General features: G+C 48.8%; 1 protein-coding gene across 1 annotated transcript in view; it reads left to right on the top strand.

The window, feature by feature from the left end:
• Window positions 1–25722, top strand: part of INSC (INSC spindle orientation adaptor protein) — a 122790-nt gene that overhangs the window by 91145 nt on the left and 5923 nt on the right. Inside the window, exons 8-12 of the mRNA XM_021685798.1 lie at window positions 6220–6391; window positions 10370–10548; window positions 19402–19468; window positions 23565–23720; window positions 25185–25261. Coding sequence (XP_021541473.1) covers window positions 6220–6391; window positions 10370–10548; window positions 19402–19468; window positions 23565–23720; window positions 25185–25261 — 651 coding nt within the window. The remainder of the gene's footprint in view (window positions 1–6219; window positions 6392–10369; window positions 10549–19401; window positions 19469–23564; window positions 23721–25184; window positions 25262–25722) is intronic.

Raw genomic sequence — 25722 nt, 5'->3', positions numbered from 1 at the left:
CCCTCCCCTGTGGCTGAGTTACCAGCACATTCGCATGATTCTGTTTATCAGCAACCAACACTTGTGCCTTTCCCTAAAAACTAAACATGCCGAATGGAACTGGAAGATAGCTGTCCAGCACCAGTATATATGGTGGGTCTTTATGTACTTGCCAGTGTCCTTTAGATATTTGCATAAAAGCCACCAATGATGCATTTCCAATAATTAGTAGGAGAACATTGCTCAAATCTGATGTGATGTTTACTGTATATTTTGGGTTCTCAACTGCATGGATTTCATTCTCCTTCACCCACTCCTCAGGGAGAATCTCAGCATTCACCAGCTCCCTCTGTGTCCAGACTCCAGGTGCATCAGCCCTGCTGCCCAGGTGATGACCAGGCCAGACCATCCTCACCACCACTTGCATGCTCTCCCATGAGGAAAGCTTGGCCTTGGGCCCAGGCCCATCCCATTCCATGTAAAAGCTAATTACATATAAGTGCTTCCAGCAGCAATTTCTTTAGGGATGTGGAAGTGCTTTGATTAGATTGTTCTCCTGGCATCATTAAGTTTATGTCCAGGGATGGGAAGTGGGTAGTTTGAAGATGGAGACTTTCCAGAAATGGGACCAGTGTTTGAGGAAGCTGGCCTCAGGCTGGGCCACTCCTGGGCCCACCCGAGGAGCTAAGCTAAGCAGCCCCCATTGACCTGATCCTTTCACTAGCTTCTCCCTTCGCTGCCTTTCCCAAAGGCTACCCAGAGGGGCACAGGGCAGAGAGTGAGGGGACCAGGATGGGAGTCTTGGCTCTGGCACTAATGTGCATCATGGCCTTGATGATCTTTTTCCCTCCCCAGGCCTCTGTCTCCCCTCCATTCAGTCTGCTGTGTTAACTGCCATGTGTTGGGCCTCAGCTGGGTGCTGGGAACCAGAGAAGATTCAGTACAGGAGCTGCCCAGAGCAGCTCACATCTAGTGCGGGGCGGGATGGACATATAAACTTATGAGGAGAGCCTGACACAGTAAGTGCTCTAGTTGTCATCAGACCAGAGTCGTATGGCAGCCGAGAGGACAGAGACACTCTGTCTAGGGGAGGCAGGTGTGTGTTCACAGAGAAGGTAACTACTTACCTGGATCTGAGAAGGGAGTGGGGAGGGAAGACAGGAAAGATGACCACTCAACCTTTAGGTGAAGTGGGTTGAGGTGCCTGTGGAATATCTAGGCAAATTAATTTGGGAGTAAACATAAAGAGATTCAGTGGCAGGTTGGAAAGGTAGATGTGGATCTCAGGAAAGAAGGTCAGGGCTGGAGAGCTAGGTTTGGGGGTCATCAGAGTGAGTCACTGAGGCCACTTGGCTTGGGTGCTATTGACTGAGATGGTACAAAGGGGGCTGATGGTGGAACCTGGGGTAAGCTACCTTAGATGGATGCAAAGGAGGACAGACTAAAGGAGCAAACGATAAGTGGTAGTTAGCTAGGGAGGAGATTGGCCTCCACAATGAGGTATCATGGAGTCCCAGGCAGGAGAGAGCACCAAGATGGAGAGAGTTCTCAGCAGGGAGAGGTGTTACAGAGGCCAAGTCAGAAAGGGACCAGGGGGCTGGGCTCTGCACCAGACAAGTTCCGAAATCCTTTTTAAACATGTGATCTCTCTCTCTCTCTCTTTCATCTTTTATTTCTCTATGCATCTGTCTTTGTTTCTCCATCTCTTGTTTCATCCTGATTGATCTTTGTACCAATGCCTAGTTCAGGGACCATCACAAGGTAGGTGTGCAATTAATGTTTGATGAGCTATAAAGAGATGCATGGATTGTACTACTTTTCTCTTTGTTCTCTTCTGAGAGATTATAGTTATTCATCTTATTGGTGCTGGTCAGGAATTGAAATAGAAGTCACTCCCCTTTTAAAAGTTCTAGTTCTGGGCTGCTTCAGTTGAGGTGTCCAAACAAGTAGGAAAACCTGTGGGCCCCAACCCAAAGGGCTGAGGTTCCCAGTGGAGTCTCAGTCCCAGAGGAGCCTACAGAAAGGTGAGTAGGACTCAGGGTCCCAGATCTAGAGATGGCTGCAACCATCAGTTGGGGAAGAGGTGGGATGATGGCACCACCATGTGGCAGGTATTGTACTGCCACATTATCTTTGTTAACTTCCAATATCCTCTGAGGTGGGTATTTTTACCCCCACTTATAGATAAAGGCTCAAAATAAGTATAAAAATTGTGCAGCTAGTAAGATGCAGAAGCAGGATTCAGACCCTGGTAGATGTGACTCCAGAGCCTGTGCATGTTCTGATGCTACAGGAATTGGTTCAGACGCTGGGAAGCCTGGAGCTCAGTGGTGTGGTCCCTTCAGGGCCTCCCACTGTGATGAACTAGCTGAATTGGAGTTGCTGAGATGGTGATGCACAAAGAAATCAACTTGGGCTAGTGACATCTTGCTGACAGCAGGCTAAGTGGCAGGTCAGTAACATCAGAGCCAAAGGCCCAGGAAATTGGCCCAATGTGACAATCCACCAAATAGAAAAATGAGCAAAACACATGAACAGGCAATTTATAGAGGAAGTCCAAATGGTAAAAACCAAAATCAAAACTAAACCTAATCAAAGTAAAATGGAAACATGAAAAGACTCTGAGCTTCATTGTAGAAAGTAAAGACAAGCATATTAAAATAAAAATTTTGCACATCCACCAAACTGGCAAAAATTTAGAATCTGACAGTACCAAATGTTGACAAGAATATGGAGTTAAGTGAGTTTATACATTACTGATAGGAATATAAATTGCTACAGCTGTTCTGCAGAACAACTTGGCAATACTAGTAAAATTAAAGATGTACAGACCCTATGAGTTAGTCATTCCACTCCTCGATGGAAACCCCTAGAGAATCTGGCATGTATGCACCAGAAGACACTTAGAAGAATATTTACAGAATATTATTATATATTGTAGTGAAAACTGGGAAATGACTCAAATGATCATTGATAGGAGAATACATAAATGAATTACAATCAGTTTATACAATGAAATACCACCCAGCAGTGAAAATAAATGGACCTTAGCCACAGGGACCAACAGGAAGGAGTTTCCCAAACATAATGCTAACTGGGGAAAAAGCAAATTGCTATACACAGTGTGATACCGTTTATGTCAAGTTCAAAACCTTATAAAACTATACACATGTAATAAATCTCTAAAGAAAACAGGGAATAATAAGCACAAAATTCAGGGTAGTGGCCCATCCAACAGGGAAATCAGAGGTATGAGATCAAGAACTGCATACAGGGGGCTTTCTGATGTTATTTTATTCCTAATATTAGAGTTTCTGGATATTAGGCATATACATATACACAGATAGGTGTTCATTTTGTTATTTTTTATACCTCATGCATTTGCAATACATACACATATCTTTTCTTTTGAAGGGATGATATATTTTATAATTAACAAGTTACCAAAAAAGATCTGAAGCACAGAAAACAAGTTAGAAGGAAAGCAGGACAGTGGGCAGTTGCATAGACAGGACACCACATACACTCTTCTCTGGGAAATCTAAGGGCAGAAGAGGAATCAGGCTCAGACAGAGTCACTCTCTTGGGGTCAGGAACCTGTAGAACCCAGGTTCCCAAGCTGCCTGTTTCTCTGGAGCTGCTCTTTCCTGTAGTGGCCTTTGCTCACAATATCTCCTCCATCCTCTCCCTTTACTCACCTAAAGTGTGTCTTCAAGTCTTCGGCCAACTCTTACTCGCTTGCATTTATCCCCCACTTGCCCAAAGCCTACTACTATGTGTGAGGGCCTGGAGCAGCCATGAGTGAATGAGCTGTCGTACCCAGGCTTGCAGAGTGTCCAGGGGGGCAGGAGGGACAGACAGACAGGGGAGACAGAATCACATCACAGTGGTGCTGCTCCAGATTGCTGATGCATAAAGTCATCTGCGGACCTTGTTGAAAGGCAAAGTCCAGGCCTCCCCAGAGTAGGTCTGGGTGGGGCCCAGGAATGCGCTTTGGAGAAACCCCCAGTGAATTTGGTGCAGCTAGTCCTCAGACCCCACTTGGAGAAACAGTGTGATAAACACAATGATGTTAGCAGATATATTTGGGCCCAAGCTCCGAGGGCCACCTCCCCAAGCTGGGGTGTGGGCATTAAGTCAGGGAGGCTTCCAGAGGCCTCCCCAGAGAGTGTCTTCATTGGAAATCACACTGTAAAATGGTTATTTATGGATGAGTCTCCTGCCTCACTGCGTACCCGGCTTACCTCTGCTTGGCACGTAGTACGTGCTCGGGGAAATCGCACTCGGTGGGTTTGCTGAGAAGCATTTTGGGTTGGGAAGCAGGCTCAGTGTCCAGGCCTTGGTGGCCCAAGCCCTCGGAGAACATTAACTCCTGGCCTCTCTAGTGCGTTCAGAGTGGCCCATCTCCAAGCATGTGTCAGGGACTAGGTTTGGGTCTGGTTTAGGTTTGACCCGCATTCTCGACTGGGTTTGGGAATGCAGTTCCATTTGCATCCAAGATCAGCCTGAGGAGACCAGATAATTGAGACCCTTAGCTGTAGCCTTGGATAGTGCTGGAAGGGGAAAGGGATAAAGGCCTGACAGGTCTAAGAGCTTTCTTATGTTGGCAGGCTGACAATAGGGCTGCTTCCTGTTTCCAGGCCCAGAGCAGCCCCCCTTTCCTTACCTGGGCCCAAGTGAGGCCCCTCTCTGAAGGCCTGTTAGTCAAACATCTGGCATGAATCCAGTCCTGCCAGTGGCCACCTGGCTGCTCTTTGTTCTTTTTCATTAGGCACATCCAGGTGAGTTTTATTGTGGACAGCTCCCCCAGCTCCTGTTCCCACATTCACCTCTTTTTGAGTCTGAGATTGCCAAAGGCTTTTACAGCTAATGGACCTTACAGATCCCAAGAGCCATTTAAGGGAGGCCCAGAAGTCAGCGGTGGTAATTAGTCAAGAGAAACACTGACCTCTGGAGAGCTGCTTGAGCTGAGTGGCAGGAAGTAAGGGTGTTGGGACAGGAGCCCCGGGCCTGCGGCAGGTGTGGGGAGCATCGGAACAGGCGTCTCCTCAATTCCTCTCTCCCTGGTTCTTCCCTGGCCTCATCCCTGCCCCCCACTCCTGGCGCTCGATGACAGGGTCCTCAGCCAGGCTGGTGTCCTGGGGCATTTAAGGGCCAGCGGGCGCCCTGCTGAGCTAACTCTGAGAAGTTACTACCCACCACCCCTCCTCTTCCTTTCTCCAGAAAGCCTCATCTACTGACCCTTGATGGAGGCGGAGGTCTGAGTTCAGTTGTGACTTCTCAGGAGGCAGTATAATGTCCTGATAGAAACCATGGGCTTTGAAGCTAGACAATTTGGGTTCAAATTCTAAACCCACCCGTTTTAAAGTTTGTGATCTGGGGCAAGTCAGTGAACCTTTCTGTGTCTCAGTTTCTTCATCTGTAAAATGGGGATACTAATCATACTGGCCTCAGAGGCTATGACAAGGAGTAAATGGTGTGCGTACTGCACTTGGGGGGATGAGCACTTGACAAGCAGAAGCTATTATTGTGCCATGAGTAAGTAAATCTGATCGGGGCAGAACTGGGAAGCTGAAGCCTTTATCTGGCATTCCCATCCCACCACACCCAGGTTCATTCCTCTCTGGTTGGGCAGAGGGAGCAAGCCTCTAGGGAAGCAGCCCTCTTTCAAGGGGGGTGGGTGGTGGAGGACGGGATGGGGAGGGAAGGACGTTGAACTCAGCCTAGAGATAACCCAAGGAAGGGAAGAGGGAGCCAACACTTGTCAAGCATCTTGCCTGGATTCGCATCACCTGCTTCATCACCTTAACCCCTAACACCCTGTTGGTGGATGAGGATACAGAGTCTCGGAGAGGCTAAGTGACTACGGCCAAGTCATACGGTACAAGTAAGAGGGGGCAGGGGTGGAGCTCGGGGATGTGGGAGTTCTAAGTGACTGTTCTTTTTTACTGTATTTTGCTGCGGTGGATGGTCAGGGGCTAGCCCCTGGGCACTTGGCTTGGTGCCTGCTATCTAAGAAGCCCATGGGAGGTCACTGATCTCTGCTGGAGCCAAAGGATCGGCCTTCAGATGCAAGACTTGGGTTCCTTCTGGGGGCCTTGCCACCAGGTTGTCCCTGGCTCCACACAGAGTCCTGGGCTGTTCTGGGAATCCAGGGCTGGACCCTGTGGGGGGCTTGTGTCTGTCTCCTTCCTGTCGTGAGCAGGAATGTACAGGGACATGCCCTCTCTCCCCCTGCAGGTGGATGGTGTTCTGTGCTTGGCCGACATCCTGACCGATGACAGCCACTCAGAGGCCACGAGGGCTGAGGCTGCGGCTGTGGTTGCCCAGGTCACCTCCCCACACCTGCCCTTTACTCAGCACCTTGGCAGCTTTCTGGAGAGCATGGAAGAAATTGTGACAGCTCTCATCAGTGAGTCACCCTGGGCGGGAGGGGACTGCTGTGTGAGTGGGACTTGTCACAGTTGTCTTCAGCAAGGGCCAAGGAGGCCTTCTTGCCCCCCCTCCACCACACACCCACACTCACTGCACCCCATGTAGCTTGCACTGATGTCACACTAACTGAAATCCCACTGTTCATGTATCAGAGGCTTTAAAGAGCTTTGTTGTCAAATCTCCTACTAAAATGCATGCAGCCCTCTGAGAAGCTCTTTGAGTTAAAGGTCACATTGGGATTAATGGACCTTTCAGAATAGAGACTGGGGCAAGCCCCATGGAGATGAAGAGGACCTTGAATTTTGAGGTTCAGATCCTTGACCAGAGAGACTGATGGGCTTTGTTCCTGAAGTCTCAGACTACTGTAGCCAACGAATGTGGCAGCAATGACGGGGCAAACAGCTTCTCAAAAGGCACTGGTACACGCCAGCCTGCCACCTGCAAGCCTACCACTGGGCCCACATCGTGGGGCCTTGAAAGCTTCGACTCTTTTGGATTCCCCTATTCAGACTTATGTACTCCTGGCTGGAGAATCATAGTCTGAGGTCTAGAATACTCTCTTCCTCCAGCTTCCCTTTGCAAAACTGCAGAAGCTGGGACTTGTCTGGATAAAATCCTCAGGAAACTTGTTTTGTAAACCACATCCTTTCTTTCGTAAGTGCCGGCAAGGGTGTGTGTTTCTACTTCTATCCCTATCTCTGCCACCGTCTCCGTGCCCATGTCTGACTGAAAATGAATGAAAATTAATCTCATCAGAAAATTTAGCATTCGCTCTTGGAATCATCAAACCAGGGCTGGGAAGATTTGGAGTAGCGCTAATGTAGGGACAGCACAGAAACTAGATTGGGAGTCAGAACATTCAGGTGTGGACTTTTGTCTTTTCATTCATCCATTCAGCAAAGAGCTGTTGACCAGCAATCCTGAGCAGGCCCTTCACAGTTTTCCTAACATAGAAAACATGAAGTTGGAGCCATTTCTCTTGAGTCCTTCTAGCTCTAGAATTTTCAGATCTGCAATAGCTTTGAACAGAAGAGTCATCAGTTAAACTGACTTTATGGCTGACTCTAGGCACTGGGGCAGCGACACCCCCAGGCCAGCCTGGGATACCTCAATATGCCAACATCCACCTTCCTTCAAAGTTGAGAAAACACAGAAGCCAACTCTTGAAAGTCTTGGCTAGAGGGAGCTCCAGAAATGCTCACTCAGTAGGAGAAGAAACCTAGGCCTAGAGAAGTTGAGGAACCTTCTTGAGGCAACATAACAATGTAAGGATTCACTTATGCCAGGAGTCTTCATACTCAGTCCTCCGCCAGAGCCAGGCAGGAAACATAAATGGTTGAAGAGGGCCAGATGGAAGAAGAAAATAAAAAAATTTGAATCCTGCATGAAATTGAAAAGCACGTGCATTGATGAAGGGTGGGGTGGTGGTCACTGTTAAACTCCCGTTGATCGCTGCCTTGTAGGAAAGGCCGGTTGTTAAAGATAAGACAAAAATCCTGAATTTTATTGAAAATCTCCCAATGTATAAATGATAGCAAAAACTAAATAAACATACCCAAATCTGTATAGTCTAAACAAGCTTTCCCTATTGCCATATCTCCATCCCTACTTCTTTGCCTGGGCTGGATTTCTCCCCGAAGAAGAGGAGCTTCTTTATTTATTTCCCCCTGATGAAGACGCATTGTAGAGTCTGCTCTGAGAGTCAGCAGATGGGATGTATTTTCTGGGCAGGATGCCAGGGCTCTGTTCTTTGGTGGGAAATAGCCCTCCAATTTCTTGCTATTCCCTGGAAACATTTATAAATGAGTCACTGGAATCCTCAATTTAATCTTCCTAACGCATCCCAGGTGACTCAGACTGTAGTTTCAATAAATGTGCACCCGAATTAAAAGGCACTTAGGTGGTTGTGTTAATAATTGCTGCGTTGGCGGCAACCGTGACTGCATGAGGATTAGTGTGGGTGTTTGGTTCTAGAAGAAATCTTTACGGCAAAGTGGGCCAGTAACTCCTGTGGTCTCACTCCAAACTTTGGGTAGAGGGAGGTGGCCTGGAAGAGGTTGGCTTGTCCCCAGGGGTTCGCCAAAATTAGAGGAGGGGCAGTCATTGGAAAAGAGCAATCACAGAATCCTTAATTCCTGGGCGAATCTGCTGCCCTGCCCTGGGGGCTTAGATCAAGGTGCCGAGTTGCTTAGTTGGTCCCACCTGGGCTGAGGGGCACAGCGCTGCCCAGGGACAGACATTGCCTCCCTGAAAGCGAAATCTGCAGGAGAACCACTGGGACAAAGTCAAAGAGGCCTCGTGACAAGAGGCAGCCCGGGACACAGAAAGAATGGGGACCGAGATCGGGCAGACCTGCATTTGAGTCTAGATTGTAACAATGACGCATAATCCCCAATGCCTCAATTTGGGGAAAATTGCTTCATATTTGAATCCTCAGTTCTACAGCTATAAAACTGTGATAGAAAGTTGGATTGTGGTGAGGCTGGAATGGCTTCAGGAGGTCAAAGATATGCAGCAGTGGCTCGCACAGAGTAAACGCTCAGTAAATGGGAGTGTTGCTGCAGTTACTAGCTTCTCTGGGCCTCAGCTTCTACACCTGCAAGTGGAGGCGACCCTTTTCTACCTTAAGAGTGCTCAGAATTTAATGGTGCAGAGCAAGGCACACAGCAGGTGGCCCAACTAATATTATTTTCTGTCCCTGTTTAGGTCGGGGCCAGTAACTGAATTCACTCAAAGGGCCAAGAGGTGCCAGCTTCAATGTTAGAAACTGGAAGTATAGATTCTTTGTCTGGAGGCCAAGATTAGGGATCAGGATTGCACATAGCTCAACTCTTCCTGGGAGCATTTTCCTGAAGTGTGGTTTCTCTCTGTGTTTTCATAGAGGGGTGGTCAGTAGGAGAGCACCTGGACCCAGGTAGCACCTTGAATGGTGCTCAAGTTGGAGCTGAGGGTCAGAAGTTCCGTCCACTAGAATGGGTGGCCGGCACGCCTCCTCCTGAGGCAGGAGGTCATTCAGGGTCAAGTGGGAACACATGGGGAAATGTGTTAAATGGAGGAGGATTATGGGGATTGGGGGACAGTCTCTCCTCTGTAAAGACCCATCAGATTCATCACTTGCAGATGGTAAGGTGGGGGACTCTGGTTAGGTCTGGGTCATGGCCACTAGGAGCAGAAAGGAAGAGCCTGACATCCCAGGGCTTGGTGTAGGAATTTTCTGCAGCCATATGAGCCTTTTCTTGGGACCAAAGGAAATCCTGAAGCTCTGCTTTTGGCAGCCGGAAAGGCTGAGTCCTTATGTTTTAACCTCAGCCTCTTTCTTAAGGCAAATTCAGGAGCAGTCCAATGTACATTGCTGGAGACACAGATGGACTGGGAGCTCTTTCCTGCTTCTGGGCTTTTGTACGTGCTGCTGCTCCTTTGGCCTAAAATGTGTTCTTCCCCAAGTATTCCCACGATTGTCCCATTTTCTCCTTAAAGTCTCAGCTGTTGCATTCCTAGGGAGACCTTCCTTAAGCACCCCACTGAGCCTTCAGTTATTCTCTTAGCACTTGTTCATTTTCTCCCTCACATTAGAATTTGCAATAATCTTATTCAGTTTTTTAAAAGCTCATTTTCTCTCGCCTACTAGTAGGACGTAAACTTACCAGGGGCAAAGCCCTGATCTGTATTGTTTGCCAGGCCATCCCAAGACACCAGCAGTACTGGACGTGCGGTGCTCTCTCCATTAAGGAGTAAACGGACACAGGAGTAAATAGAAGTCATACACCAGGATTCAAATCCCAGATCTGCCACTTAGGTAGACAGATAAATTTCCCTCTCTGGCAACTGCTTTCCTCACCTCTAAAATGGGCATTATAACACCTGACCTTCTCCCAGAGCTCTTGCCAGAACCGAATGAGATAACGGATATGGGAGCACAGGCAGGGAGGCTGATGTCTTCTTCTTCACCATCCAGAACTGTGCCAAGAGGCCTCGTCTGGGGAAGTCTTCCTGCTGGCTTCTGCGGCCCTTGCCAACATCACCTTCTTTGACACGATGGCCTGCGAGATGCTTCTACAGCTGAATGCTATCCGTGTCCTCCTGGAAGCTTGCAGCGACAAGCAGAGAGTGGATACGCCTTATACCCGGGATCAGGTGAGCAGCCCAGAGGGGAGCAGGCACAGAGCCTGCAGCTGTGAAGACAGAGGTCAGGAGGCCAGGGCGAAGGTTCTGGGGGAGACTACATGGCCAGGCAGCACACAGTCAGACCTGTTAGTCACACTCTAGGTCAAGGAGAATGTTCTCAACATGCCTCGTTGCCCTTGGAGCGTCTTCATGAGCCCACTCTCTACCTCACTTTTCCATCCCAACCACTATAGGGCCTTCCTCTATGTCCATTTACACCAGTGCCTCCCAGGAGCAGAGACACCACGGGAAGGGCCCTGGACCTCCTCTAGAATTCTGTGTCCTGGTCTGACATTGTTCCCTGCAGAGTTTCTTCCCTTCTCTGCCTCCATAAAAGCAGAGGTTGGAGTGGAGCCTTGATTCAGGGCCTCAACCCCTCTCTCAGTCTCAATGATTTTGTATATTTGAGTTCCACATAAAGTTTTGTTTGGGGGAAAAAGGGTTTACTGCTAAACGTGTTTGAAAACATTGAATGAGGGGGATTTCCAGAGCCTTGAGCTCTGAGGTTATAGAATTCTATCCTGTCCCACCTCTGCCATACTCAGCCTCCCACTTCCTTACCAAGGGGTGTGCGTGGTGGGTCAGGTGGGTGTTAGGCCTCTGTAAATTCCACCAGGTGCCTGAGCTAATGATCCCCCTAGCCTCCAACCCAACTCCGCCTTCCCTGTCTGCCTCTTAGCTCCAGCCTCTGTTTTTCCCAGCCCCAACAGCTAGTTGAAACTGCCACAGCTCTTCCTGTTCAACCCCTACCCCAGAAACTTCTGGAAAGCCTTCCCTGATGGCTCCAGCTCGCTGGCATCGCCTCCTTTTCCTGGAGGCCACATCTCACAATGCAGTGTTGACTTTTCTAATGATATTTATTCCTTTCTCCTTATTTCATGCAGTTTATTCCTCTGAGGAGGGGGAAAAAAAAGAAGCTTCTATGCTTTTCTAATCATGTAGCTTGGAGGCAATTCACTCTGAGCCTCACTTTCCTCATCTGCACATGGGGTTGAATACAACATACTTCACTAAGTTGAAATGAGAATGAAATAAACGAATGAATACAAATGTGTGGCACACAGCTCCGAATGGGGAAACCCCCAGACTGGAATTTCCTTATCTGTAAAATGGGCATGGTCTCTTCCAGCTCAGACATCCTGTAGCTCTATGGGCAGAGACCCCTTTTGTATCATGAGGAGTGACCAGCCCCCTCCTGAAACCTCATGGATTCCTCGGAAGGAGGGGGTCAGGGCCAGGAGAGAATGTGGTCAAACTCTATGCAGGGGGCAGTTCCTTCTGAATCTGGAGTCCAGAGTTTTCCTGCCATCCTCTCTCCGCCGACCCCTACCCCATCACCCCCCTCCCTCCCTCTCTCTTCCTCTCCCTGCTCCTCCCTCACCCCTTCCCCCCAAGTCTGGGGCTGGCACATCCACACCCCCCCCCCCCCCCTTCAGCCTCAGGACAGCTTCACCTTCTGCCCACCTACTGCCGTGACTCAGAGCAACCACTTAGCTGGTGAAAGCACACCCATTAAAGAAACAAATGGCTCTTTGCTGTGGCAGGGGGAGGATTAAAGTGATCCGAGAGCTCTCTGTAATGAAGACAACGAAGATGAATTAGGCTCTGAAGTGCTCACCGCCCCCTCAAACACTTAGGAAATTAAATGCCTCGAGGCTTCCGGTAATGCATCTGCCAGTGACGCCAGGGCTGTGCGGAGCCGCTAGGTCTTGGATCTCTATTTCGTCCACCTCCGCATGGACATCGCAGTGAGAAGCCCTGTCACCGCAGCAAGCTGAATTCCCTTCATTTGCCTGACAAAAGCTTTGATTGTGGTGCCTATCTTGTACCCACCATTGGGATGTAGACAGGGGTGAGGGCTACCTTGGGTCCGTGCTCTTCCCCTCCCCCCCAATCTGGGGGGAGCTGGATGTGGTCGCGCATCCGGAACCCCCTGCCTCACCAGACATCTGCGTGGCCCGAGTTTTCATTCCGAGGAAGTGTGTTCTAGGGGGCATGCTGCCCAGGGAGTCCAGCTGCAGCCATGACCTGAGGTGGTGGGAAAGGGGCGGCCTCACCTCTGCTCTGCCTTAAGGCAGTGACAACCTAGGGTGACAGGGACCCAGTTATCTTGTCTAGGCCACCACAGAGGCTTTCATTGAGCATGACTTTTTATGACCTTTCAGAAATAATCGCTTTCATAAAGGTGGAGGGTACAGGTATACGCTTCCCATGAAAACACATATTGCATGGTTGGTATTTTAGACTGTTCAGATTTTGTGGCATTTCTGAAAACTCACTGTGAATACCATCATCAGGAGTCCATTATCAGAAATGCCAGTTAATAGGGATTATAATTTTGACTCACGTTGCAAAAGCCCTCTATACTCCATAAAACCCTTCTATATACCTATGTGACACACATGACATATTAGAAATAGCACAGGCTTTGGGTTCAGACAGAGCCGACTTCAAATCCTGGCTCTGCCATTTCCTAGCTGTGTGACCTTAGACAAATCACTTAACTTCTCTGAGCCACAGGTTTCCTCATTGGTGTAATGGGGATAATCTCTTTCCTCCCTCCTCGTGTCATGATGATGATTAGATGGCAGAATGCTCATAAAGTAGTTGAAGCAAAGCAGATACTCAGTGGTGAATGGGGCTGGGGTCTGTGATAGAACCAGGGACTGGGATGGGACTGAGACGGGAATGTCAGCTTTGGGGAAGGAGGGTGGGGCCAATTGGACATGGAGGTGATGTGGGGGGGGGGGCGGTGAGTGTCGTGTGGTGTGAGGCAATGCGTGTGTTGTTCCAGTCTGTGTATGGGTATATGCAAGTTGTGCGTGTGGGTTAGGGGGCGGGGGGTTGTTGATAAAGACTGTCAACCAGGATTGCAACACCCAGTCCTGATCTGCCCCAGAAACCCCTCTAACAGAGCCAAGGGAAAACTAAGCACAGAGCACGTGGTCTGGCATTTACCCGTTCTCTGATCCTGTGAGGCGCACACCCCAACCTCGATGCAATCCGAGGGACAGTCCTGTGGCCTAGTTCACCAACAGCCTGGGACCTACCTCCAAGGCAGTGGTATGGCATTTGACTCTCTCTCCCGAGTCCAAACCCCAGCCCTCCTGTCTTGGCTCTCTGGTAGTGTGGAGGGCAGGCTGGGCCTGGAAGGTCCAAGTTCCTGAGAGTGTGAGCAGTGTGCTTGTCTCAGGCCTAGGCAGGCGCTCTCCTGGTCTCCATGCCTGCTCAGCCCCCAGCTCCCAGGTCCCTGACCACGCCTAGCAGATGGAGTGAGAGGCTCAGTAGAGAGAAGCGGAGGCTGCACCTTCCCCTGCACCGCCTTGCCTCCCTGGCCTTGGGGAAGAAAGCGTGTTCAAAGAGACCACATCCTTCCTCTCTCAGAGCCCTTCATTCTTCAGACCAATGTCCTTGTCTTGACTGTTTTTTTGATAGAAAAAATGGTAAGGAGGGAAGACGGCAGGACAGAGAGGAGCACTGGGCGCCCCCTAGAGGCTGAAAGAGATTTTGCTGGCTGCTGTTGACCTTGTTGCTCTAGCTTTTTGAGAGTTAACACAGTGATGGTAGAAATCTAAATATTCCATCTAGCGATTAAAGATTAATTCTAATTACAGTCATATGAAATGTTGGCCTTTTTGTCCTAAATACTGCAGAGCATAAAAGCAATCATAACTTTTCATTAAATGCATCTTAGATTTTCTGTGTTGTGAATTCTATCATATGAGTGCAACTGCTTCTATTTGGGATAATCCTCACTTGATTTTTTTTACAGTATGGTCTTCCTAGTTCACAATATAGAAACTGTTAGTTTACAATATAGAAAATGAAAGGGACAGAGATAGAGTCAGAGTGGGATCACAGGCAGACGTTGCGGAGGATGTGAGACAAGCCTGGTTAATGCCTTGGGATCAGTTGCGACAAGCGTTCCAGGGGCACCTGCCCTGGGCCAGCACGGAGTAAACCTTCTTCTCTGTGTGTGTGCTGACATCAAAAGACTTCGCCAACTTCCTTCTGACCACATGGGGCATTTCTTCTTGAATCAGTGACGTGGGAGGTCCCCTGCTATTCTGGCCAATTTGTTACTCACCTTAATTTTTCTAAGGCAGTCAGTCTTTGGGAGGCCCAAGGAAAAGTGATTTCAAAATGCCACAGAGGTAATGAGCACAGAGTTTTTTTTTGGGTTCTCTGCTGGGAAGGGCTCTGGGATCTCGCCTTCCTTCAGGAATGATTTCCCATTAACAGCACATTTGGCAACAATGGGCGTTGCATTGGTTGGGACTCCTTGACATAATCTTTCAGGCTCCGGATACTTTCAGGCTCTGTTTCCCAGAAGGAAGTTATACTCATTTTGTTTAACAAATGTTCTGGGTACTTGACAAAACATTAGCTCACTGATGGGATGCCTGGGTGGCTCAGTTGGTTAAGCGTCTGCCTTCGGCTCAGGTCATGATCCCAGGGTCCTGGAATGGAGCCCCGCATCAGGCTCCCTGCTCAGTGGGGAGTCTGCTTCTCTCTCTCCCACTCCCCCCCCCATGCTCTCTCTCTCTCACTCTCTCTCTCTGAAATAAAATAAAATCTTAAAAAAAAATTAGCTCACTGAATGCTCATAACTGTCTTATGAATCATCTTATGCATTTATTTCCTGTTGTAGACCAAATAATGACCTCCCCCCCCAAAGAGGTCCACAACCTAATCCCCCAAATCTGTGTCCTACTTTATGTGGTCAAAGGGATTTTGTGGGTATGATTAAATTAAGGATCTTGATAAAGGATATTACCCTGGATTATCGATGTGGGTCTAACGTTACCACAAGGATTTTTTTTTTTTAATTTTATTATGTTAGTCACCATACAATGCATCATTGGTTTTTGATGTGGTGATCCACGATCCATTGTTTTCGTATAACACCCAGTGCTCCATGCAGTACGTGCCCTCCTTAATACCCATCACCGGGCTAACCAATCCCCCCTCCTCCCTCACCTCTAAAACCCTGTTTGTTTCTCAGAGTCCATAGTCTCTCATGGTTCATCTCTCCAATTCCCCCTCCCCATTTTTCCCTTCCTTCTCCTAATGTCCTCCATGCTATTCCTTACGTTCCACAAATAAGTGAAACCATATGATAATTGACGTTCTCTGCTTGACTTATTTCACTTAGCATAATCTCCTCCAGTCCCATCCATGTTGATGTAAAAGTTGGGTATTCATCCTTTCTGATGGCTGAGTAATATTCCATTGTATATATGGACCACATCTTCTTTATCCATTCGTCTGTTTGAAGGGCATCTCGGCTCTTCCCACAGTTTGGCTATTGCGGACATTGCTGCTATGAACATTGGGGTGCATCTGGCCCTTCTTTTCACTACATCTGTGTCTTTGGGGTAAATACCCAGTAGTGCAATTGCTGAGTCATAGGGTAGCTCTATTTTTAAATTTTTGAGGAGCCTCCACACTGTTTTCCAAAGTGGCTGTACCAACTTACATTCCCACCAACAGTGTAAGAGGGTTCCCCTTTCTCCACAACCTCTCCAACATTTGTTGTTTCTTGCCCTGTCTACTTCTGCCATTCTAACTCGTGTAAGGTGGTATCTCAGTGTGGTTTTGATTTGGATTTCCCTGATGGCTAATGATGATGAACATTTTTTCATGTGTCTGTTAGCCATTTGTATGTCTTCTTCAGAGAAGTGTCTTTTCATATCTTCTGCCCGCTTTTTGACTTGATTATTTGTTTTTTGGGTGTTGAGTTTGAGAAGTTCTTTATAGATCTTGGATACCAGCCCTTTATCTGTAGTGTCATTTGCAAATATCTCCTCCCATTCTGTGGGTTACCTCTTTGTTTTGTTGACCGTTTCCTTTGCTGTGCAGAAGCTTTTTATCTTGATGAAGTCCTGAAAGTTCATTTTTGCTTTTGTTTCACTAGCTTTTGGAGATGTATCTTGAAAGAAGTTGCCGTGGCCAATGTCGAAGAGGTTACTGCCTATGTTCTCCTCTAGGATTTTGATGGATTCCTGTCTCACATTGAGGTCTTTCATCCACTTTGAGTTTACAAGGGTTCTTATAGAATGAGGCAGGAGGGTCAGTGTCTGAAAGTGGGCTCTGAGTGAGGAAGCAGAGTGATGTGCCGAGAGCCAGGTAATATGAGCAGCCTCTAGAAACCAGGAAGGGCAAGGACGTGGATTCTGCCCTAGAGCCTCCAGAAGGAATGCACTGCTGCTGACGCCTGGGTTTTAGCTCCTCGAGACCCATGGAGGGCTTCTGACCTTCAGAACTGTAAGGTAAAATTGCATCGTTTTAAGCCACTGAGCCTGTGGTAATTTGTTATAGCAGCAACAGAAAACTAATACACCTTCATCAACCAAGGAGAGGCTAAATAACATGGCCAAGATCCTATGGAAAAGAAATGACGGAGCTTGGATTTGGAACGAGGCTGATCCCTGTGCTTAGCTGCTACACTGCACTGCCTCTCACCTGGAGCCTCTCTCGAGGCTGATATCCTCTGTATTCACTGAATGACTGTGGAGGGAATAGTACCCTTTCACTCAGGAGGAATAGGACTTAATTGAACATCATCAGACAGGACTGAATCAGCCGTGGGCGGGGGGAAAACTGTCCTCCTGGCTCTTGCACTCTGTCCCCTGACAGCATCGTTATCGTGTCTCCAGCAAGGTAAACCAGTTGTCGCTAAAATCCCATCCCTGCACTTGACTTCAAGGAGAAGTATTGATCCCCCTTCCCTGCTACCTCACGGTGCGTACGCAAGCATGTTTCAGAAGAGGGACTCAAAGCAGGGCATAACTGGCATTTATTCAAATTGTGCTTAATTGAACACTTCATCTGAACCTCAGAAAACCACATGGGGTACAGGCTCTGCAAAGAGGAAGTAATTTTCATTAACAGGATCTAAATTAGCCTGACACAAAGACCTACGTGGGCCTGTGACACAGCTAATAATTGCCATGTAATGAACCTGGTGCTGCAGACAAAGGTTTCCTTCTCCTTTTTTATTTTGCCCTTGCTTCCTTGCTTCCTCCCTTCCCATTTGGATCTGTGTGTCCAGGAAGCATCTTTATCTGGAATGGTTGGCTGGGGGCGGTTGGCGGGTGGTGGCTCTGGGTGGTGGGGAGAGAGGTGCTCCTTGCTACTGCTAACGGCCCAGAGAAGGCCGAGTGAACTAGAGTCTGACCCAGGCTTAGCCTCTCGTTTCCTTCCTTGTAGGACTGTGCACTTCAAGCCTCTTGGGGAACCTTCCATTTCTCTGACTGTGTCTTTGACCCGTATTTTCCCTCTAACTCCTTCCCCTCGGCCCATACACACTCACAGCCTTAGAAGGGGAGGAAAAAGAGCTTCTAAAGATGAATCCTTCTTCACTCCCTCCATAGAACATCCAGGGGGCAGAATTGCCTGTGGGATAAAGCTTTCAGGGTATTCTCTTGTCCCTCCCCTGGCAGCCCATCTCTGGCATGCTTAGCCAGGCCCCTGACCAGGGCTGAGCCGCCAGGGCTGACACACCGCAGCCTAAGAACGCATATCCAATTTCAACATGTGTTTAGTGGGGACGGGTGTAGATATTCTATGAACATGGCAAAATTTTCCTTTCTGTGTAAAAGAAGAGATTTATTATATGCATTTATGTATGCAGAATAATATGTCAATATTGAACCAATTAAAATCTAGATAATACTCTTTCTTGGTAAACATCACATTACTATGCAATATTTAGTTCCAGAATTTAAGCTGCCTGAACTGTCCTCAGTAGACTGTCAGCTGCTGCCACAGAGGTGGGGACACGGCCTCCAGTTAAAATGTGCCACAAGCGTTGAAGAACCCTTTCAAGAGAGATAGGACTGCACCAGTGAGAAGTGTTTTCCATTTTGTTTTATCATTTATTTTAATTACCACTCGAGAGTGCTGTCTGCTTCTGTGGCAGTGGGTAGGTTTCATTTTGCCATTTATGTCAGGAGCAGTGTCTTGGGTGGTATCTGAGTTAATAGGTGCCAAGTTTCCAACATTTTCCAATGGTGTTTTGGCACCTTACAGTCTGGGGTCTGTAAGCGGTCCCTTGATGGCCTATTCCTTAATCCAGTTTTGGGCAGTGAGTTCTCTCTGCAACTTTGATTATGCCAAGGGGTTGGGGTGGGGTGGGCTATTGGCTACCCAGCCCATATGGTTGTAACCAGGCTCGCTGTCCACCTGGTGTCAGCATGTCTTTACCTCAGACAGCCTTTCAGGGATGAGCAACAGGCAAGGACTGGAGACTGCAGACTTGTAAAGTCAGCCGAGCAAGAACTTTCTCACCAGATTCCATACAACACATGACACTTGCAGTGTAATGCTGCCCTTTGATCTTACTCATGTTCTCTAACTTGACCTTGATATTCATTAATTTCAGGTTGAAATTAGGTAGGGTTCACTATCAGGGCAAGAAGCTAGGATGAGCGAAACCCAAGCCAGGGGAGGGGTTAGCCAGGAGTCTTCCAGTTCTGTCTACATTTCAGGGTCTGGGGCTAGACGTACCCTGTAGAAAGGCGATGGGGCCCCCGTTTTCACTCAGGCCAGCCACATTGTTCTCTCCAGTGGAGTCCTAGGGTCCCCGGGGGCCACCCCAGGGCCACATGCTGATGAGTGGGAACCAGTCACTGGGGAAATACATGTGGGAGGCAGGAGCCCATGAGGATAGAAGACCATACCATGAGGGCACGGCCCATGCGGATGGGAAAGAGCCACAGGCTAAAGGAAAGCTTTGTAGCTCCTGGCTCTGCTATCTGCAGAGAGCACCGCCTGGCTCAGGTGTGCCAGTCTTCTCAGATTCTCAATTCTCTTTTCCAGATTATGACCATCTTGGCAAACCTGTCTGTCCTCGAGCAGTGTGCGTCTGACATCATTCAGGAGAATGGTATGTCTTTTCAGCGGTGTGCACGTTGTATGGATTATACAGGACTGTGTGCCTTTGTGTTTGTGTGAAGGTCGGCGTGTTGGTATGGAAATGTGGGCGTGTGTGTCTCCACAATTATGTGAGCATATGTGTGTGTGTGTGCATGTGCGTGTGTGTGTGTGTATGCATATGTGTACAGCTGGGCCAATGTGTAAATGCTTGTTTGCTTTCAGTGGACTTCAAGTCTTGTGGGAGACAGGCACTGAACGAGAAGACAGAGCATGTCGGACGATGCCAGTGGCATGCAGAAAATAAAGCAGGATGGGGGGTAGGGTAAAGTAGACCCAAGGTGAGGGGTTAGCAGGTGCTATTTTAACTAGGGTGGTGAAGAGTAGACACACATTTCATTACGATCCAAAAATGTAAAAATCTCTTCCTGCCAGAGGATGCGTTTGGACTTTCAGTCATTCCTATCATATTGGATTCAGCCTCCCTCAGAAAGCGGAAGCGCCTGAGGAGGGGGAGGGTGGGGAGCAGGTCGGGCCGGCCTGAACCCTGGACCCCTCACCCCAGAACAAGGCCATCCCCCTGGCTCTCTGGTCCCACTTGCGCCGAGGGTATCTGCAGGGTCCAGGTGATGTGGGCCGGGTTTCGCCAGCCGGGGAGCGCCGTCTCTGCCTCTGCCGGAGGTCAGGACAGGTCTGTCGCCCTGCAGCTGGGACAGGTCTGTTGCCCTGCAGCTGGGACCGCAGAGTAAGAGAAATAAGGGAGCGATTAGCAGCCGTTGGAAACCAGAGAGGCTAATGAGGATGAGTGAGCTGATATCCGGGGCCAGTTGCTTCTGCTCTTCTTAAACCCCCTTCTCCCAGGTCGCCCCGCTGTTTTAGCAAACACACACATTCCCCATCCCCCATTGCCCTATTACTAATTGAAAGACATCATTTTGTGTTAATTTTATGTGATTGAGCTAATAATGAAAACCTTTACTGAGCCAGCTGAGGCTGAGCGACTGAGGGGTGTCATTCGCAGCCCGTTCCTTCTGCACTCAGAGCCTTAAGTTCAAGTGGTCAGCGGCAGTGGGTGTCCAGAGGCCTAGGGATCTGGGATCGGACATCTGGCCTCTGTGGAGGGTTTGGTGGTTTACAAAGGGCTATTGTCGGGCTTGTTCAGTCAGCAGTTAGAGACCTACTCCATCCCTTGCATTGTGCTGAACAAACACACACAGAGGTAAAGAAACCCTTGGCTTTGCCCTAGGAGGAGAGCCCAACTGGGTAAAAGTGATAATGTGAGATAGTGCGAAACTGACAATAAAACCATGCAGCAGAGGGGAGTTGCAACGGAGAAAACTGGAAACAAACTGGGCTTGAATCCTGGCCCTGTAATTTACCAGCTGTATGACTTCTGCTTTTCCGTCTGCACAATGGGAATGTACCTACCTCACTGGGTGACGTGAGGAGAGTATAAAGCTTGTTAGAAGAGCATCTGGAACAGAATGCGTGCTGTGCCGAGTGCACCTGCTCTTTCCAGAAACAGTGGCTGTCTCACGGTGCTCAGCTGAAGGGCATTTGATGGGGCAGAACTGGAGGGATGGGCCGTGGTGGTGAGGCAACCAGCACCCGCTGGAGCTCAGTGGGATCCTGGGGGGAACAGGATAAGCACTGTTGTAAGGACTGGGCTCTGAAAGGCAGTCCTCTTAATAGGAATGCTTGAGACTCTGATGTGGCTTGCCCCGAAGCCTGGTGATGTTGTCTCTGTCCTGCCTGAATTGTGTGTGAGTGTTGGTGGTGGGGGTTGGAGATGGGGGTCAGACCGGGAAGTCAGAGATTGTGCTGCTATCACCCCTATATGGGGAGGCAGGCCAGGGCAGCCCAAGCTCTTACCTGTCAATCCATTGACATCAGTATCCCTCTTGTGGCTTCTTCCTGCAGGGGCTGGGCTGAGCTGGAGAGAGTGTTGGTGGGGGAACAGGGCGTTGGGGGCTGGTCTCTGAAGATGTAACTCCCGACCTTCAGGTTTCTGGCCAGGACTTAGGAAACACACTCCAGATTTTACTAGGCAGCCTCAATTTCATGGTGTCTTATCTTTTTCTAGATAAAACTTACAAAGTATATATTTAAAGGAAACTTGGATTTTATCCATTTGTAAGACTTTTCACATGAATGCATTCATATTCATTCATTTGATATTTATTCAACAAATATTTGAGCGAAGGACTATTCTAGATACTTCAGCTATTTCCACGCAGGAGATGGACACAAATGCTTACCCCCTGGAGTTTACCTACTAGTATATGAGAAACTGGTTCTTTGTCAGATTCCAGATGCAAAGTGGGGGATGGGAAAATGGCTTCTTTATGGGAAACTTAACCAGGAGTTAGCAAAATTTCCTGAGCTTGTGGCACTTCCCATAGTTGTCGTTTTGGTGTCCCCTGTTCATGTGCCCACAGGCCATAATATACATACCTCAGGATATTCATGGTTGTGACTTTGTCTTAGAGACATTGTAGGCATAGGGAGCCTGAGGACTATGAAACATTCAGTGGTCCAGGAGAGGGTTGGGAAGAGAAGCACCTTGCCCTAAGGTTAGCGTGTGTGCTAGCAGAAATAATAGGAACTATGTCCCTTGAGTCTGTAGGAAGGAGGAATGGGTACTTACAAAGCTCATCAGAAAGAGAAATGGCTTCTCCCCAAGACTGAATAGTCTCAGGGCCATAACTAAGTGACTTATAGCCCCTGTGCATCAGCGGGATCTAGGAGAGTTAGAAATCACATTTGGTTCGCGCAAGATTCAGAGAGGCATGTGGCTGAGGTCCTGGACTGGAACTGACTCCTGTGTGAACTTGGGAAATCATTTTCTCTCTCCAGACCTCGGGTGCTCTTTTGTGAAATGGAGAGGGGAGTGGGGCGCTAGAGCTCTAAAGACCCTTCTGGGTCCATGGTCTAAGTCAGAGGTTACAAACTTAGATGACTATATCCAGACAGGTAATATAAATGGATGATGTAGGCTCAGCAGGGACTGGGCCAATCTCATTTAAAATAGCAAGCTTATAATAAGCTTCAACAAATTGTTGTCATGAAGAAATGTGGGCCCAATGTGAAGTCAGGAGGTAATTTTTTTGGAAGTTGGATTTTGATGGAAATCTTCCAATTTTCATAATAGCAAAATTAAAAAAAAATTTAGACACTGTGTGGAGCAACAGAGCAAAGTAAAATACATTCGTGGGCCACATCTGGTTTAAGTTCTAAGCTGGTAGGTGCCACTGGGTGCAAGGAAGGGGAGTGGGCTGGGGCAGGTAGGAAACAGCTCCCCTAGGAAATGGACTTTTACTACAACCTGCAGGATGGGAATTATTTAAATGGGGTGTGAGAGGGAAAAGGACATCCATGCAGAAAAATTAGGTGGCAGAGGCACTGAGGTGGGAGTGAATGTGGATGTGGGCTTGTAGAACAATCAGAAGACAGATCTGGTTTCAGGGGAGGGCGGTAAGACTTTTCAGCTGACCCAATTCAGGCCTACATCTCTCAATCCAACTTATCTACCCTCCTCCCATGCTTGAATTCCCTCTAAAATATTTGATCTATTGCTTATCCAGCCTAGGTTTGGGTCACCACCCATGGGGGACTTGTCTCCTCTGGACTGATTTCTGAGGCAGCTGGATCAGAGGTGAAGGAGTGATGGATAACCAGATTACCTGAGTTCTGGTGCCAGCTCCCCAACTACTAACGGTGTGACCCTGGAGAAGAGACATCACTTCTCTCTGGGTCTCACAGTGAATTATACTAGTATCTAGTTCACGAGATTATTGGGAGGCTTAGGGGATCGTGCATTTATTGCGCATTCAGTACAGTGTCATGCATACAATAAAAGCTCAGAATTAACATTTAAAAAATCAAAAGGGATGTCCTCCCGATGTCCCTTCCAAGTACAGTGACTTAGTACATGGAGTCAGAGATAATCCCAGGGCAGAAGGAGTAGAAGAGTTGGCCTCATCCAGCCTCCTTCCTGTGGTTGAGACCCCCTACGTCTGGACCTTTTGCAGCCATCCATCCCCGGAGATGGCCCCGGGGGCAAGTCTCCTGTTGGGGCAGGCACCGACCATTTCTTGTCTCCTTCCCAGGGGTCCAGCTTCTCATGGGTATGCTGTCCGAGAAGCCAAGGTCTGGAACCCCTGCCGAGGTGGCGGCTTGCGAGCGAGTCCAGCAGAAGGCCGCGGTGACTCTGGCCCGTCTCAGCCGAGACCCAGAAGTGGCCCGGGAGGCCGTGCGGCTGAGCTGTAAGTGGTGCCGGCTGTGGCAGGAGGGGGGAGGTGGGCGTGGGGAGGGGAGCACCCCCGGTTTCGTGGTGGCCACAGATGACTCAGAACCAAGGCTGGCTGAGGTGAGCCGCACTCTCTGGGTGCCAGAAAATGCTGGGATGGGGGCCCAGCGTGCAGCCCCTCGTCTACCTTGTAACCTGGGGCCGAAGCTACAGAGGAGAAGGGCTCAGAGAGGCTAAACCCAGATGGAAAAGTGACTCCCCTGCAGACTTCCCACTAGGGACCCCATTCCTTCATTTGCTCGTTCCATTTCATCCTTCACTCACTCGCTCAGTTACTCGCCTCCTCGCTTTGTTTCCTTACCTGCTCATTTGTTGAGTCACTCATGAATTCATCCTTTTGTTCATTCATTAACTCATTCATTACTTCTCTTATTCACTTTTCATTCATTGCTTAATTCACTCATCAAATCACTCATGCATTCAGTTTGCCACATTTACCCAACGAAGGTGTTCAGAGCACCCCTTCCCTGCTTGACTCTGTTCGGACCGCTGGGCCTGATGCACGGACGGGAACATTGTCCCGACCACCAGGGCTTACAGCCTCGTGCGGGTGGCAGACATGGAAAGAAAAACATGCACTTGAATGCCACAGAGCAACATTCAAAGTCTGTCCGGGCCACATTTGGCACTCAGGGGAGGTAGCTCACATTTATCCGCATGGGTCCAGGAATATTTTAGCAAGGACGTGAGCCTTCAGCCGTGGCTTGAGGTGTTATTGCAGCGTGATGGTTGAGAAAGGGTGCTCCAGGCATGAGGACATGCAGGTACCCGGCAAATGGCATGAGGTGGCCCAGGCTTCTGGCTCCAGAAAGACTTTCTGGAAGGTAAACATACAGAATGTGTCTGTACACCTTTTTATTAATATCTTACGAGTTGGCTTTTTGTTTTGTTTTTGTTTTTTTGGAGTTTGTAAAAAGTCCATTTACATTGAAAAGCACAGTCCTTTATTTACCTTTCCTCTGTAAAGGCCGAGGAAACATTAACCTCAATCTGAAGTTTTCTGTCCTCTTAGCTGCAATATATTTTCTGACTGAGATAGGCAATTGGGGGGAAAATGGTACTGGGCAGTCCTGCTGATAATGATGTAAACACTCAATGTAGTTCTGGCAAAATCAGAAGTACCCACACAGGAAGTTCTCTCTCTGAGGTCCCCAGTACGTTCTGTTGCAGTTTTCCCGAGCTCAGTGCTGGCCCTGACCAGGGTCCGTTCATACCCAGGGAAGCAGGAGGTCTCCACCACAAGCTCCTCCAGGTGGGTTTAGCCCCCGTTCCATGGCCAGTTGGTGAGCTGGGGGGGGGGGGGGCCCTGGGGTCACCTCCCTCTGCAGAAGGCTGTGTGAGGGAAGGGGAGCACCTCGGGGTCAGGTCTGTCCGGGTCTGTCCCCATCCTAGGCATGACGTTCGTGTGTGTCTCACGCAGGTATGTCCCGCCTCATCGAGCTCTGCAGGTCACCCTCCGAGAGGAACAGCAGTGATGCTGTGCTTGTGGCCTGTCTGGTGAGTTCTCCATAGTACCCCAGCTTCCTTCCCAGGCTTTGGGACTGCAGGCCAGGGGCCAGGAGAGCTGGTGATGCCTTGGTTGGCCTGAGTAAGCCGTGAGACTTCTCGGCACTGAGCTTTTCTCTTTAAAATGGTGATCCTTAAGGGTATTTCAGTTCATTCATAAAACTGTGAAGAGAAGGCGTGCCTGGGCGGCTCTGTCAGTTGGACAGCTGACTCTTGGTTTCAGCTCAGGTCATGGTCTTGGGGTCTTGGGAACGAGCCTGCATCAGGCTCCCTGCTCAGCGGGGAGTCTGCTTATCTTCCTTTCCCTCTGCCCCTCCCCCCCAGCTCATGCAACCCCCCCCAAATAAATAAATCTTAAAATCTTTTTTTATTTATTTATTCATTTGAGACACAGAGATACAGAGAGAGAGAGAGAGAGAGAGAGAGAGAAAGCATGAGCAGGGAGAGAGGCA

The sequence above is a fragment of the Neomonachus schauinslandi genome, chromosome 11, assembly GCF_002201575.2.
Source record: "Neomonachus schauinslandi chromosome 11, ASM220157v2, whole genome shotgun sequence".
Lineage (NCBI taxonomy): Eukaryota > Metazoa > Chordata > Mammalia > Carnivora > Phocidae > Neomonachus > Neomonachus schauinslandi.
This window is presented reverse-complemented; position numbering and strand designations above follow the sequence as displayed.